The sequence below is a fragment of the Denticeps clupeoides genome, chromosome 4 (assembly GCF_900700375.1).
Source record: "Denticeps clupeoides chromosome 4, fDenClu1.1, whole genome shotgun sequence".
Lineage (NCBI taxonomy): Eukaryota > Metazoa > Chordata > Actinopteri > Clupeiformes > Denticipitidae > Denticeps > Denticeps clupeoides.
The window spans coordinates 22,499,169-22,516,858 of record NC_041710.1 but is presented as its reverse complement, the minus strand read 5'-3'; the positions used below and the strand labels follow the sequence as shown (position 1 = coordinate 22,516,858).

Below are 17,690 nucleotides of genomic sequence, written 5' to 3'. Positions count from 1 at the left end.
AATATTCATTTTGTTTACAACTAAATATTGTGTAATACTAAGTTTTATCATGGGCTTAAAGGTAACTACAGCAGAATATAATAAAAGCTAAAAATGACTCTGCATTAAGATGCTTTACGACTTCTCATTGACTTTAACCACTTTGACAAAAACTGTATCTAAATGCCTGTAATGTAACCATTTGTTAATAAATGGTATTTAAGACTATGATAAACAGAGAGCAAATAGGCTAATAATGGTTGGTCTCTTTGTCTAGTCAAAGCTTCACTAGTCAGTGTTTCACTTAATTTGGCTGGTATCATGTTAAAGATGCAATATCTAGGCTTGTTGTCTTTTAGAGGCCTGTGTAAGCGGGCTGACCTCAGCTGCAGAGAGCAAAACAAATCTGGAAATCATTTAGCTGCAATTTTTCACAGTAGGAAATTCGAATGGACATGGATTAACTCGATCTGACCTTCAACACAAATTGTGATTTTTCTATGCCACCAAAAATGTGGTTAGAGCTTCACCTCGTCTAAAAACACTTCATAATAATAATTTTTATATTGACAGAAAAGTTATAATAATAAAACTGAATAAATGAGTCTCTAATGGCTTACCGTTGGTGTAAATATGTTATACCACAATGGGACTGTCATATAACTTGTTAACACGTCGGCTTTCGTCCTCAATATACACAGAAGCAATTTGATTTGAAGTACAAACAGAGATCTCGCTTTGATGATGCTGTTGACGCTCTAATCATGTCGGACTCACTCGCCTGCCTTTGAAGCAGGAGCCTAAGTTCACTACAGAACGTCTTTTCATCTGACAAAACCCGTGAAAAGCCCTACTCCTGCATCACGTCTCGACTACCTGCCCTCTCCAGAACAACATAAATGCCCAGACAGACTCAAAAGCCTCCACTGTAAAACTGCACCTTAATTGCCATTTACTTTCTAATTCTTCAGCCATCGCTGCATGTTGCCGTCTCTGTATTTGGATCTTCAGGCATGTGAGGTTTGTGCCCCTCTGGGTGCCTTTGAAGAAGAGAGCTATAGCCTACACTGTACAAAAACAGATATATAGATGAATCAATATTGCAGCATTGACAGAAAAGCAAAGGGAGAGGCAAATGGTTAAAACTCATAAAGTATTTAAGACAAGGCTGAGATTTAAGCTCAAACTTTTCACAATAGGCAAAAAGAAATATGCTACCCTGCATTTTATTTTGTCGCCCTCACCTCAGTCTATCAAAGTAACCCAAAAGAGAAAAAGCAGCTAAACAAAAAGTGTTGTCATGAGCACAAAAGTGTCATCAAAGGCACAAGTAAACAGTGAACATTTTCCACAGTGTGCACATCTACCCGGCAACGTGCATTAGTCAGAAAAAGGGCTAGTGAGACATTTTTATTTTGCAGTTTCTTTTGCTGAAGCAACATTTCAGTCACACAGGCCCTCCTTCCATAGGTGGATGGACGACGCCTAAAACAAATCTGCCTCAATACTGCCCTCTGCTGCATGCCACTGTAACGCTTCAGAATCTCTGCTGTCCAAACACCTACAGGAGACATGGCATTAAACATCCCAGCAGCCCCCTGCCCCTCGGTCAACATGACGGCTAGAAAAAAAGTCCCTAATTAAGCAGTTGGCTTTAGCGCGGACAGCCTGGGGAAAGAGCACATCCGGGGAGAAAAGCCTGTAGGAGCGAAAGATGCGGGATCGGCCCCAAATTCAACAACAAAACAGAAAAGGGAAGCTCACTGCAGGACGGATCTGATGTGGGATTCAGATTCTGATCGCAGTTTGGGCTGCACGTAAGCTCTCCTTCAGGTTTAGGGCTGCTGTCTGTACTTTAAAGACTTCTTTGATTTGCTAAATGAAAAATTTGTATTCCGATTGCTATGATAGCGAGTCGCTTCAAGAAGAACTTCCCCACAAAAGATGAAAAGCAATCATGACGTCAACCTCCTAACACCACCACACACCACTTCTGAGGGCTGGAGCAACTTCCAGTGTCTTTAATAGCCTTTCCCCAAAGAAACATAAAAAGAGATTAATTACATTTTCTGTTTCAATATAAAATGCGCCAACGGTGCCTTCCAAGAACCCCACCACAAATATTAACCCCTGCCTGGCAGAATCGGGTCACATGGTCACGATTCCAGACAAGCCATTTATTTATAGAATCCCCAAGCTAAAAGAAGGCAGTTTAGGGTTCACCCGAAAAGAGACAATATTTCATTTGTTACTGACAAACGATTGAACATTTATGTGTGATAAAAACACAGATATATCTGCATGCTGAATGCTGGAAACTTGATAATCAGTGAGCGAGCGAGAGAGGGAGAGACAGAGACTAGTCTGTGTTTTTGAATTGTTATATGTTATATTCATGGGAACTGAAGATTGTATTCTGCACATCGCAGGGAAGTGCAGTTTAAAACCCTGACAGCAGCCTGGAGTCAAGCTTTCACGGCTCCTCATCCCGACATTCCTTGGCATGACCACACAAGCACATGAGAGTGCTATGCGATCGGACATACACACACACACACACACACACACACACACACACACACACAGCCTCTCTTCCAAAACCCAGACCTGCACTCGCATACTAACGCACGACAGCTCTGTTCACGCATAACAACAACATCCGCTAACCTATACACACATGACGGGTACCAGGGCATGCTGGCGTTTCACCAGAGGTTAGGCACATTACAACTTATTTATGATGTATATAAAGACATGGTGCATGGGTGGGTGTGTACGTACGCGAATACTTACTCCATCAGCGCTGACATTCAAAGTTTGCTCCATGTATGGCCAGCCGCACGACTCTCCACAGCTACGCGTCAGACCACAGCCCCCGTCTGGGTAAACGCATCCATCCACCGGCAGCTGAGTGTGCGTGCGTACGAGTGTGTCTGAGCGGGAAAGGAGCACGCAACCGCCGCAAATGTGGTCCCGATTGTCACTGTCACTAGCGTGGCTAACTTTCGTCTCTCTCTCTCTCTCTCGCTCTCCCTCCCTCTTTTCCACCCACCCTCTCTCAGTAATTCCTATTCCGCCCACAGAGTGGAGGGCAGAGGAGGAGATGCACAGACACGCTCGAAGCTCGAAGAGGCATCCCTCACCGTGTGCGCATGTCTCCATCTCATATGACACAGGCATGAGGAACAACACACAAGCACACACGCACGCACACACACACACACACACACACACACACACACACACACACACACATTTATGCAGCACAAGAGATGGAATTATCTGCATATTATCTGCATGTTATGTACACAGGGTCTCACCTAGTTAATATGCCCAGAGGAAAGCGTGAGACCATTTTACACAACCTCTAAACAATATTTAGGCAGGGACATGAAGTGACAATAAAAGTGACTTTGTGAGCCTTTAAAATGCTCTCGCCAGATTGCAGGGGGTGGCAGAGAAGTTCAAAAGAAGATTATGGGGAAAAAAAAAGGCCACGTGTTTCGTTAATAATCACAAGATCGAGTGGGTAGCCTGTCTTCCAGGGTAAACACACACACACACACACACACACTACATGTGAATAACACTATTTCTTCATGGGATCATTAACATGCACAGAGACCCCCCACCCACGCAGACACATACATAGGACGACTAACCAACAGGAACTGGGATGGACTGCAGAGGCCAGGCACACCGCAAATGGTGAAAGACACTGGAGCATATTTAGTATATTGGGGACATTTGTATTTGCATGATTTGCCAATTCCAATTTGAATTTTGGAATAATGAACGCAGTATATGAGTATGTGTTGGCTTATTTTTGGATGATTGTCAGCTGAAATAATCATAAATCTGCTTTCATTACTTTGCGATTGTGCATATTATCTGCATATTAAAAATGGCACTCAAACAAAAAAGGGCTGGATGGGTGGTTGGGTCCTCCAATCAAAGATAGAGATGATTAGCACAAAGTCCTTTCTTGTTTCCATCTATGGCCTTACTTGATGTGACATTAGCAAACCTGCCTCAAGCGCAACATTTATTATAGCACCATACAGCGCTCACGCGAAAAACACCACTGACCTATTGAGGCCTGGACTCCACAAGACCTCTGAATGTGTCATGTGGTATCTGACACCAAGATGTTAGAAGCAATCCAGAAAGTTGTGAGATGGGACCTGCTGTATTTTTGTAGACTCCATGGATACTCGGTTGGGTTTAGTTCTTGGGATCTGAAGATAATTGAGGACTAATCACTAAATGTGGGGAAGCATCGTTACAAATCACACTCTGGTCCTTTTTCTGCTTTATATTTGCCATCTATTAACTTCAATTGCTCCATTTTAAAAGCTCTTAGTGCCCTTTGACAGGTGGAGCATATCCCCACACAACAAATCCATAGGTTATCAGTTCTATGTCAAATATTTCAAAATCATTCACAAAAAATTAGCAGCTTTGTACTCGAGAGAGAAGACACCTTCCAGACATTTCTGGACAATCCCTTGAGAAGTGCACCTTTAATCTCACTGTGACATCAACTGTCAATGAGCAGCATATCTAGCATCACCTAGCAAATTGAGGCAAATAAGAGGCAATATTGTTCCTCAGGCAATGGTCCAATATGGCAAGACCCATATTTTAGGAGGCATCCACTATAACAATAAAACTGGGTATTAGGTCAAATATGACTGAACAGTGAACAAGGGTGTAGATATGAAGTGGGTTCAATTAGACACTTCAGCTGCTAAATGCCACTGGGACACTAGCAGTCCTATTATCCAGCAAGGGGACGCAAAGTGAACTGGAGCAGGAATGAAGCTGCATGAAACTTTTACATCTGTGTAACTGATTTGGTATTTTTCAGCGAGAATAATTCATGTGTGTGTTTACATTTACATTTACATTTAAAGCATTTATTAGACGCCCTTATCCAGAGCGACTTACAATCTGTAGTTACAGGGACAGTCCCCCCCTGGAGCAATTTAGGGATAAGTGTCTTGCTCAGGGACACAATGGTAGTTAGCGGGATTTGAACCTGGGTCTTCTGGTTCACAGGCGAGTGGGTGTGTGTGTGTTGTGTGTGTGTGTGAGAGAGATAGAGAGAAAATGTGAGAGAGTGTGTGTGTGTGTGTGTGTGTTCTAGATGAGGCACTAACGAGAGAAACATTTATTTCTTCTCAAATCTCATTAGCAGCACATACATTCTCACTAATTACTGCCCTTCGTCTAGGCAAAGTACAAACACACACAACCTCACACACTAATTACTGTCCACCACACAAAACAGCCACTGTTCCGACAACGCTGCCACCAGTGCCACATGTGTCAGTACACAGAATAGGTTCAGGCAAGTGGAAGGTAATGAAAAATAGAGAGAAAAAAGAAAAGGGGGTAATAAAAAAAAAAAAGGTAGGTCATGTGCTGATGGAAGATAGAAGGCAGAAAGAAGATGTGAAGAAGGGCTGGAAGGTAGAAGGAGTTCTAAGCAGGGGGAGATGCTGTCCTTACCCGCCCATATGGACCTCCTTAATATAAATAACTTGGTTAATCAATGGAGAGCTGATGTAAACATTAAGAAAACAAAAAAGATTTTAACATTAAAAAAGAAAGAAGCGCTGTTTCAGACGAAGAGCCTATATATACTATTTTACATAATATCAAAAGAACCGTAAACAGAGTTAATGTATTCATTCTCTATTTGGTAAACTGAATTATGCACCAATGCCCCGGAGGACGTGGCTGATCAGCGCATGTGCTACGGTAAGAAGAATCTCACTGGTTCAGCCACAGCCAAATTCAATGCCAACCAAAGCAGGCTACGGGTTTTTAAATAGACCAACTATTGTGCCAGTCTTTTTCTCACCCATGTGCTGTACGCCTGCGAATGCACATATCGGTTTCCATGTTGGCGCCTTTTATAGCACAGGACAGAGGAAAGCACTGGCAAGAGCTAATCACAGGGCAGCTGCAATAACCAGCCATTATATAACATCGGCGGATGACGGCACCGTCGCGGGGTGGATCTCGGTTTCCAGCAATATCCGTAATCTCAGGCTTCAATTCTCAGTGGAGTAAACTTTAAATAACTGAAGAGTCAGCGTGCCCATCCCTTCACCATGCCAGATGTCTAGTGGTACTAAACAACGGAAGCATTGATGGTGATGGTTATCGTGCTGAACAATTAGTGAAGCTTGAAAAAATGACCATTGGCCCCAACAATGGCTCTCATTTACACACGACTGCAATGTGTTTAGTCCATGTTGTGAGTAGCCAGCAAAAGCTCATTTAAAAATGCAATGTACAATGTTTTATCCAGTTGCTTAGACATGATGGATTTGCAATGTCTGATAGCAATGTCTTTTCCCAGGTCCCATGCGAAGGTAGCCCGTGTGCTGCACATGATTCACTATAAAGAACTCTAGAAATCTACATGTAAACGTCCACATCAACACTCCTTGACTCCTTGTTTATGCTTGTTTATGGTGGCCTAGTGGTTAAGAAAGTGGCTCCGTAATCAGAAGGTTCGAATCCCGATCCGCCAAGGTGGCATTGAGGTGCCACTGAGCAAAGCACCGTCCCCACACACTGCTCACTGGGCACCTAGGGTGATGGTTAAAAGCAGAGGACACATTTCGTTGTGTCACCGTGTGCTGTGCTGCAGTGTATCACAATGACAATCACTTCGCTTTCACTTTTTGTTTCTACCTGCAATGCCATGGGCATTCTACTGTAAATGGACTATACCTTCATCTTATATGTCTGCATAACAGTCTGCATATTTATATTTCATGTTTAGTTCAGGAAATCTGAATTTCTCTTATGATCAAACAAAGAAGATTATTGTGTGTATGGCGGTTGTGCAATTACCTCAAGGTCATCAAGTGAATGGGCCAGGCTGAGGCGTTTGGAGCGACCAAAAGAGCGGCGGCCTGACGAACGGTGAGGTAGAGGAGGGAAACCCACTGACAAGCCCCGGAACTTTCCACCCTGTCAGTGAGAGAGAGAATAACAGGTGTTCAACACACTCAACAATTTAATATATACTGTAGATTTTATTAATTACATCATTATAAAATGTTGAAACATAGTTGTTGGTTCATTTTTTGTTTTTAATAAACACAAAGTATGCTGAAGTAAAATATAGTTATTACTCTTTTCAACACAACATAGTTAAAGCTGTGGCCATGCTTTTATCAAGGCCACACCTATTTTGAGCCACTATGCTACCCAAACATTCACTAAGCCACATTTTATTTTGCTATTTACACTTACGGTTAGATGCAAAAATGCATTTGATGTGTGCAAATGTACATTTCCCACTTGTGGCACTAATAAAGGATCAACTTATCCTATCTTATGTAAAATGAATCATATATATTGTTTTCATTATGCAAATCCTGTGGACCTGTAGCGTAGAAAGCAGAAAGTAAATAAACAGTTTGTTAACATGCATATTCGTGAGCAGGGGACCACCTGACTCAGACAGACAGATGCGTTTCAGGTGAAGCTAATGGAATGATGAAGTGAGAGGACAGAGGGGGTCTAGGCTGCCTCTGCCTCTGTATGTAAGCCGTTGCCTGGAGACTGAGAGAACTCTGATGCCTGTGCTTCTTCAGTGGTCATACACACACACACACACACACACACACATACACATCTCATCATTACTTGGAAATGATGGGTAAGAGATCAGGTGGAAGAGATCAGGCTGAAGTTAAGATTTGGGACTACTGGCGCAGGAATCTAGCCAGTATACGCTCTCTTAACAATGAGCATCGATCTAGTAACAATTTGTTCTCTCATAAATAATTCATCTGTGCTTGAAAAAACGTTCCTAGACAAACAGGGAGACTGTAAAGGGTCTCAGGTCTGATTCATAATGTGAATGAGCAAGCTGAGAAAGAGTCAGCTTTTACAAATATTCATGCATTCAGCATGTAAACCACATCCTTGCACTACCCTGTGTTCCAAGTTAAGCACAAGGTATTCCACAAAATAATAAAAGAGAACAGAAAACCCTCATGAAGTAATAACCGTGGCACAGAACAGAGACACTATGGACAATGGAATAATTCTAATGTAAAAACATTATGGTAATTAAACTGTATGGTATTTACAGTTATTGAATAATGCAAAATGGATGTAAAATCCATTCATTTTATAATTATGACAACGTGATTTCATAACATATGGGTAATTATTACTATAAACATTTAAGAAATCATACTAAGAAAAGAAAGCAGGGCCTTTCAAGACAGTGATTTAGTACAAATAATTCATAATTCTCAATAACCTGAAACACCATGGATGAGACCGTGGGGTGAGGTTTAGAAAATGCTTTGACCCTTACTTTCTCTCAGGGTTTCTGAAATTAGCCAATCTGATTGGGTGGAGTTGGGTTTCATGTGCACTGCCTTATCTGACCACCGCAAGCCATCTTTCCTGTTTACACCAGCAGACAAGCAACCTCCTGACCAAAGTGCACAACGCCAAAACTGTAGAGTGGCAGTGGTCCATATAGCAAAGAAGGCATTTCCACCAAACCAGGAAGGAAAATAATAATGTTTTGTTGCTAGTGAGACTGCCCAGACATATTCATCAGAGCATATGTTAATGATCACTCCTGCCATAGGGTCAAGGCTGATAACATTAGCATGTAATTGCAAAATTCCCCAATTAGCCTGGCAAAGTGGAGCTAATTAGTGTGAAACAACGTGCATTCTCATCTGAAATATTAAGGTCTATGTGTGTGTATTCTCAAGGAGGATTGTGTACCACTGCCAGACCCTAAGGCAAAATGCAAGCCGAAGCCTGAGCTCCCTGAGGAGATCACCTCGCTGAAACTCACTCTCCATACACTCTTCAGACCATTATTAGATATACAGCAGTAACAGAAATGCCTCCGTAGCTGAGATGTCATGAATGCTACATTCTTTTCCATTAGAATCTCTTTATGTGCCTTAGAAAGGGTGGAATAAAGAGAAATCTAAAGCTTTAAGGCAAAACGGAGATGACTACAGTCCAGACAACCCAATCAGGAAATCTTGCATTCAAGGTTGGTAACTACTCAACAGTACTGATACTAAAGACATTACTCCGAACAATGGTCTTGCTTTTTTCTATTCAGCTTTTGGTGCTTTCTGACGTCAGAGCCATTATGTTGAAGAAACAGTGACACCTGCTGCTCAGTTGAACAACTGCTCTGCACCACGGAAGAATATTGATAAGTTTAATGTGTCTGAGTCACAGAGATTCTACATCTGTAAGCCAGTCCTAGCCTACAATTTCAAACCTCTAAATACATCACAATTTAATATTTAACCAGTGGACACACCCAATAGAATCCAGGTTGTCCTTTACATTTACACTGCAGAAATTATATAGTCTAGAAAAAAAATGGATCGGTTTTACTTGAATCTTTAAAAAAAGAAAAAGCTCCCATGCTGCACTGAAAGAGCATCTGTTCTTTACTTTATTTACTTTATTTGGCAGACGCTTTTATCCAAAGCGACTTACAATGGGAAGACACCAGCAATTCTCGTTCGATTTCTATAGAATATCAAGTATACAAACTAAGAGCCCTGATAAGGCTTAGACTTGTCATTGAAGAACATGCTCGGAGAGTGTTGGGTGCTAGACTAAGAAAAATTATAATGTATTTATACATTTTGTATTTGTTTGTTGGCTTGTTCTGAATGACTTTGCTTGTGGGAAAAGAGAGGGATGGGTGTCCATGGCAACGGCTATCACTGTGACCCAGACTTTACCTTGGCCAGACAGAAATATGACAGGGCCACCCCCGTCTGGACTCACATCAGTGTCCACCTTCTGATTATAGCATAGAAGCATAAAATCCTGCATTGGGGTCTTTTGGGTTCAGCAGCTAAATGCATATCAAGCCAGAATTAATCAGCAATTCAATTTCAAGTGTGATGGCCAAGGTCATGAAAAATGCTTGGCATGGCTGTACATTCATTAAGAAGGTATTAGAGTTCTTTTGCCTTGTTTATCTTCTTGCACAATCTGCACTGGGCTTCGATTCCCTGGTTTTTATCTGGCTTCAGTCAACCACTAAATGCTTTGTTCATGAGCCTGGACTCACTAAATTTGCACTTACCCATAAACTAATGTAAAATCTAATAAAAGACATGCCATTTCCCAAAACCATCCAACTCAGTTCAAAGTAAAAACATATTTCATATATCAGTTCTACCATGGCCTTGTTTAAGGTTTTATTAATGCGTTCTACATCTGAACGCAGAATCAATGTATACTGTGCCACCAGAGGATTCTTTTGCCCCAAAACATTTGCCAACAAATGTGACAGAAAGTAGCCCCAGATGCGCGCTGCCATGTAACACCTAAACATAAGCATTTTAAAACATAAAGTCTTGACGTTTTAAGACCATTTAAACCGTAAATTCAATAAATTTCATTCTAGAAGTTTTAGAATACAACACTAACTACCATGCCATTTTTGGGTTCCGTATAGGCTGCCTATCAGCCACAATTTTTAAACCACTCACAGATTAAGTGAATAACATTGATTATCTGGTTACAATGACACCTTTAAAAATGGTCATATATGAGGCAGATGAGTGTCAAATTGTGATGAGGTCACCCCATGGGGGGTCCCCATGTAAAAACAAACACCATAGAGGTGTCAAAGCCCACCAACATAAATGAAACATAATAAAGTGCTACATTTGTGTATATTTTATGAGACAGCCGGATATATTACATAATTGATGCTAGTTTTGACCAGTGACATAGCCGCACGACACATACCAGCCATGCAACAGCCAAACTGACTGCACAGCAAAGCATACAATAATGAACAATAACGACATTAATGTCTTCTTCAAGAATGCCTCTGTTCAGTCAAATGACATTGTTCTGCCTCCGGTGGTGCTTGCACCTTCCTGTAACCACTTGCTTCCTCAAATTGTGCCTGAAAGCCCCTATCCTACCCCCCAGGCAGTTCCATTTCAGGACTGGAGTCACAAAATGATAGGTGATAAGAGCATGAATGTCACAGAGCCGGGGTTGTAGAAAATGCAGCAAAATGCAGCAATGATAGGTGAGATTTGTGATTGACTGCACGTTTCCATTTTCACACATGCATAATACCAAAATATATATGTGCCGTCTCGGGCCAAGATAACAAAGTTTATCACAAATAAAGTCTCAAATGATGCAAACATGCTGAGAGATCAGAGGCAAACTCGCAGCCATTTTGTCTTCAAAAATTTCCACTGGCTGCACTATATTGGAGCTGCCTTGTGTCTGAATCTTCTCGACTGCGAGTCACTTTTAGCACGTTCCCTTGAAGAGTCCTGATCTGACTGTACAAAAACTGTTCAAACAATGCTGTACTTTCTCAGCTGAACAGGCCAATGAAACAGTACAATCTCACTTTATCCAAAGGACAAGTGTAATAAAATGTGATTTTACTGTATTTAAAGTGTTTAAATCACAAGAAATTCATTAAAGAATTCATCTTACCCTTTTGTCATTGCTTCTTTGTCCATTCTGCTGCTCACACAGCGCTTTGTCGGTTCCAAACAGTTTCTTTGCCCACTCATCTTTCTTGGTGGCCAGTCGGTGGGGTTGCAGGGTGACAGAAAGGTCCCCCGCCGCTCTGTATCGGTCGGCCGGGATCTTGCTCATTGGCGGGGGAAGGGTGCTGCAGTTGGCACTGGACCAGCCGTCCGTGGACTCGGTGTAGGACTCCTGGTCACTGCTGTGCCCGTGCTGCTGCTTGCGCCAGTCTCTGAGGACATGAACTGGCAGCCATCGCTGACCCCCTGGGGCCCCCGCGCTTTTCTTTCCCTGCCCGGAGTAGTGGGCACGGGAAGGATGGGCCTGCAGGTCCATTCTGGTGGCCGAGCTGAGGTGTCTGGCGGGGAGGGGAGGAGCGTCAGGGAGGTCGCAGAGCTGCTCGTGCCGATAGCCGTTCCTGTGTGAAGGGGGTGGCGGTGGAGCCGGCCCAACCGCACTGCCTTGTGGGCCGGCCATGCTGCGGACTCCCTGTGGGAATTCCCAGGGTCCGCTGGGCAAGTGCCGGCCCGGGTTACCGCCGAGGTCCACCAGCAGCACTCGGCTGCTCTTCTCCTCGGGCTGGAAGTTGCCGATGCCGCTGTCGCTGTTGCTGCTGGTGCTGTTGTTCTGCTGGACGTCTAAGTCCCCGGCGGCCGCAGCTCCGCCTCCAGCGGCACCTCCCTCGCCGCCCAGAAAGGCCTGCGCTCGAACCCCCTCTATTGACTCGCCCATATCGCGGTACAGGACGGACACAAAGTGCAGCAGCGGCTGCGAGGTTGGCGGGAACTCCAGGCACCCCCCCGTGTCAGGGTCCGGGGTGCAGTCGAAGCCGAAGCGCCGGGCCACGCCCTGGTGCACCGTGTGGTGGCACAGCTCCGGGTCCACCAGGAAGACGTGGCACGAGGTGCGGAGCGCGGCTTCCTCGTGTTCCCGGCTGTGGCAGTGGTGATGGTGGCGGTGGTCGTCTGCGGCCTGCATGGTGACCAGGCCAAAGAAGCGGCGGTCATCAGGGCACACCGCGCTGAAGGCCAGTTTCTCGGCTGGATACGTGGCCAGCACAGACCCGCGCTCGTTGCACAGCCGCACGCAGTCGTGCATGACCTTCAGCATCACCAGCGAATGCACCTTCTGCTCTGCGCGCAGCCGGCGCATGCAACCGCGAATGGCCTGCAGGCTGTCGCTCTCCAGGTTGCCCCCGGCCGACGCCAGCTCGATGGAGCCCAGGTACCCCACCATCATGCCCACGTTGAGGATGCCGCCTCCCTCGCAAGAGTCCGCCTCCGCGAAGACAGAATCATCCTGCAGCACTCTGGCCATTTCCTCCTCTGACAGAGTGTTGGGGTCACTCTGATGAAGCTTCCGAGAGCCCCCGCATGGAAATTCGGGCTCAGACACCGGGCGAGGCCTGGGTTTGGGTTTTGGCTTGGACGCAACAACGCCTGCTTTCTCTGAGCTGCTGGACGAGTGGCTGGAGCAAGCACCCTCGAAGATCATGTTAAAGATGCCCCCCGACTGCATCTCTGCCACCACGCGCTCGGCGCGGTTAATGCCCAGGGCCTTGGAGTCCATCCTGGGTTGTAGCGGCCAGTAGGCTCGGGCGTCATAATAACCGAGTTCCTCGTCACTGGAGCACGAGTCAGTGTGGACGTGGTGGTGCCCATAAGGCTGGTGAGACTCGGCAATGACCAAGTGCAGCACGCCAGAGCAACGACCGATGAGCTTCACCACGTCCTCGTGCGAGGCCTTGGACACGTTGATGTCATTGACACTGAGGATCTGGTCACCCGAGTGCAGGCCCACGTAGTCCGCCGGACTGCCCTTTAAGATGCAGCTGAGAACGCATGGGGCTTGGCCCGACAGCGTGAAGCCGTAGCCTGCCCGGCCCCGCGCCACTTCCACTGCCCTGACCCGGGTCATAGGCGGTGGGTTCACCCCACGTCGCTTGGCGGTCTCTGGCTGTCGGAACATCTCACCGTCTTTGCTCCGTGTTTTCCCTTTCTGCTGTCGGGAGCTTCACAAATGCAGAGCACAGGGACTAGATGTGACACCCGGACGATACCATCATTTCTGAGCCAGAGCTTCCACTATGGTCTAATCGTCCTAGTGTCAGCTTGCTGCAACCTCAGAAAGAACCTTAAAAAGACAGGACGAAACTTCATAAGTTATAAGTTATAGCATGTACACAATCCAAACAAATGCACATATTTATATGCCTGTGAACCAGAAGATCCAGGTTCAAATCCCACTTACTACCATTGTGTCCCTGAGCAAGACACTTAACCCTGAGTTGCTCCAGGGGGGACTGTCCCTCTTTCGTTTGTGTATCATTAAACCCAAAAACTTTGTGTTGTGAATACGACATAAATTGTGTGTAACTTCATAAGTTATAGCATGTACACAATCAAAACAAATGCACATATTTATATGTTTACATTTAAGGACTACAATAACCGAGTTTTGGTGCCAGACCCAAGCTTGCATTAAACCGGCAAAACTGTTGTTTAAACATGCTTTTAAAAAAAGCCACCAGCATTGTGAAGGACTCGACACACCCCTCACATGCACTCTTCACCCTCCTACCACCCGGAAAAAGATACCAAAGCATTCGGGCCCTCACTGCCACTTCATCCCACAGGCCATCAAGACACCTGGACACACAGGGACTTTCACTCTGAACTGATAAAGACACGTTCAGAAGATATTTCTATTACATTTCTATTACTGCAGTATTTTCACATTGTTACTCTGCACCTTCATAACTCGTTTCACTGGTTTTTGGAGCTGCCTGTAGTGATGTTCATGTTGTTCTTGTACTGCTTGTGTCGCAGTGTGTAACTTTGTTTAAATGTTACATGTAGCACGAGGTTCGTTTCACATACGTACCGTCTAACACATATGTAGCTGAAATGACAATAAATCTCAACTTGAACTTAAATGCTGTTTTAAGAAGGAACTCCATCACCGTTGAATTAAATTAATTCAGCAAATAATTTATCATATTAATACATAACAAAAAATATCCAGTCTTAAGTTTCTGTGGTGTAGTGCTTATCAGGTTCGCCTTACACGCGAAAGGACCGAGCAGAAACAGACCTCCTTCTCAGAGGGGCAGTGGTGACCTAGGAAGGAAGCGGCCTCATAATCAGAAGGTTGCCGGTTCGAATCCCGAGCTGCCAAGGTACCACTGAGCAAAGTACCGTCCCCACACACTGCTCCCTGGACGCCTGTCAAGGCTGCCAACTGCTCACTAAGGGTGATGGTTAAATGCAGAGGACACATTTCACTGTGTGCACCGTGTGCTGTGCTGCTGTGTATCACAATGACAATCACTTCACTTTTAAACACCACCCAAAATTTAAGTCTGCATACGACTTTCGCTTATTTTAAGGACTTAAACGTGAATTAAAACGTTTCATATATTCAATCTTAACCAAGGTGCCTAACAAATCCTCTCCCGCCTCCCCCCCCATTGCAGGAATGCGAAAGAGCCAGCCTCAGTAACCATGGCACCCCACCGTTAACAGCGCGTCTCATTGGCTACAGAGGCTGTCAATCATCTCGTGTCCAGCGCTCGGCACGGCAACAAGTTAGATTGAGGCCGCCGAAGTACAGTAAAACCAGCGCGATATTCCACAGGTGTTTAAACCCCATGTCAACGTCGCACCACACAGGGCAAACGTGGCGTCGCGGTGTGCGCACGGCGTCGTCGCAGCGGCGCGAGTGCGTCGCGCACGGAAGCAGCGCGGAGCGGGAGCGGCGGGGGAGCAGCTGGCCAGCGAGTAACGGGACGGCAGGAGTTGTCATAGCTGCGGGCGGGATAACACTAGGCACAAGGCTCGTAATAAAGTTTTGACAGACTGAATAAATGTGTGTGTGGGGGGGGGGGGGGGGGGGGGGGGGGGGGGGGGGGGGAAAAGAAGCGTTCAGGTTGACGTCGAAGCCAATGCAACGTATTTACTTTACTTTACTTACGTCACGTCCAGACACGAAACACTAAAAGTTCTGCGCCGCCACTCGACGTTCGCGCACAAAAGAAACTCGCATCTTGTTAGCAAAGCTAGCTTCCAGTGTCGCGTACGCGCGTCCGTAAACACGCGAGACGTTGTTTCTGTCGCGTTCCGCCCGAGTTGTCGCCTTACGGGTTGGCGTCGGCGCGCCGCCGGCCCCCATCCCGTCTTCTCCAGGTCGCGTCCGGCGCCGAACAAAAGAAAAGCGGCGCGCGCGGCCCGCGCGGGGACAGGAGGTGCGCGCGCGCGCGCGCGCGCGTGCGTGCGTGCGTGCGAGCGGGCGAGCACATGGGTGGATTTCTTTTATTTAACCACCTCAGACGTGTGCATCCCAGAACCCGGAGTAGTTTTTTTTAATTAGATCGTTTTTCCCCCCTTTTGTCTAGCATACAGTAAAACAGTTGAAAAACACACAGGTTGCTCAAACTATGCAGCTGGACAATTCAGCAAATGGAGATGACAGGCGGGTTTGCTGTAGTTTGCTGGCCTCAGCCCAGCAGACATTAAAAAGCTCCTATGAGTGCGGTGCTGGGTGGCAGATGGGATACAGTCTGTAACTGTACACCTTTAAGCAGAAGGCAGGGTGGGCCTAATGTAATGAGCATGGAGTTGAGGATCAAGGCTGGGGGTTAAATGAAGAGTCCTCAGATGAGGTGATGAAGTTGAAGACTCATATCTTTGAAAGAAGATGGAGACCAGTTCAAAGCCTTGTTGGAAAAGTCACTTATGTCCCCTTTTAAGTTTATATTTGCTTGTAGTTTGTCGATTTGTTTTTCTCAGATCTTTATTGTAATTATATATATCTTTATTTGAGAGCTCGGACCCAATCTCAGGACTTTGGTTATTGTTTGGGATGGTAGTAGCCTAGTGGGTAACACACTCGCCTATGAACCAAAAGATCCAGGTTCAAATCCCACTTACTACCATTGTGTCCCTGAGCAAGACACTTAACCCTGAGTTGCTCCGGGGGGGAACTGTCCCTCTTTCATTTGTGTATCATTAAACCCAAAACTTTATGTTGTGGATACGACATAAATTGTGAGTTTACAAGATAGTGAAGGACCTCAGCCACCCCAACAATGGACTCTTCTCTCTCTCGATCAGGGAATCACTTTTGCTACCTGAAGTCCAACACAGAGAGAATGAGGAGGAGCTTCTTCCCACAGGCTGTCCGAGCTCTCAACAACAACAGTACATAGAACCCCAGCACTTTCACCTTCAATCACTCTGGACTCTTTGCACAAAATCTTTGCACTTCTTACTTTACTGCTCTTTTTTTGTTGTTTTTTTAAACATTGTCTTTCACTAATTTGCACACCTTCACCCTACCAGTTACACATATTTTATATTAAAGACGTAAAAGTGTAATATTTGGTTATGTTTGCATATTGGTTTTCATTGTATACATTGTATACATTTGCAATACTGTGGTCTGTAGAAGTCACAAAAAGCATTTCAAAAAGCATATCATACCGTGTATGACTATGTATGTGACAAATAAAATTAATAGTCTCCCTGTTCCTGCAGCTGAAAAACATCCCCACAGCTTCACTGTAGGGATGGTATTCGCCTGGTGATGAGCGGTGCTTGGTTTCCACCAAATGTGACACCTGGCATTCACACCAAAAGTGTTCAATATTTGTCTCATCAGACCAGAGAATTTTGTTTCTCATGGTCTGAGAGTCCTTCAGGTCCCTTTTGCAAACTCCAGGTGGGCTGCCATGTGCCTTTTACCAAGTAGTGGCTTCCTTCTGGCCACTCTAGTTCAAGGTCAAGTTGAGCTTTATTGTCATTTCAGCTACATACATGTTAGACTGTGCATAGTGAAATGAAACAACGTTTCCTCGAAACCTAGTGCTACATCTAACATTTAAACAAAGTTACATACCGACATACAGTGCAAGTGTGCGACATCTACAAACCGGCAACATAAAGTGCAAACATGGGACACAGGCAGTGCAAGACAAGCATGTATACTTGCAATATTTGCAATACTGTGGTCTGTAGCAGTCACCAAAGCATTTCACTGCATATCATACCGTGTATGACTATGTATGTGACGAATAAAATTAGAATTTGAAGCAGTGCAAGAATAACAGAATAACAGCGCTATAGAGACAGCGCTAAAAACCAGTGAGACAAGTCATAAAGGTAAGT

At 45.0% G+C, this 17,690-nt stretch overlaps 1 protein-coding gene across 2 annotated transcripts in view; it reads right to left on the bottom strand.

Annotated features, from left to right (window-relative positions):
- Positions 1–15,769, bottom strand: part of rgs12b (regulator of G protein signaling 12b) — a 40,554-nt gene extending 24,785 nt beyond the window's left edge. For both annotated transcript variants that reach the window (XM_028976288.1, XM_028976289.1), the window contains exons 1-3: positions 15,666–15,769; positions 11,491–13,659; positions 6,853–6,972 (exon numbers count right to left, since the gene is read on the bottom strand). In XM_028976288.1, the coding sequence (XP_028832121.1) occupies positions 6,853–6,972; positions 11,491–13,494 (2,124 nt within the window). In that variant the 5' untranslated portion in view covers positions 13,495–13,659; positions 15,666–15,769. The remainder of the gene's footprint in view (positions 1–6,852; positions 6,973–11,490; positions 13,660–15,665) is intronic.
- Between the last annotated feature and the right edge of the window lie 1,921 nt (positions 15,770–17,690).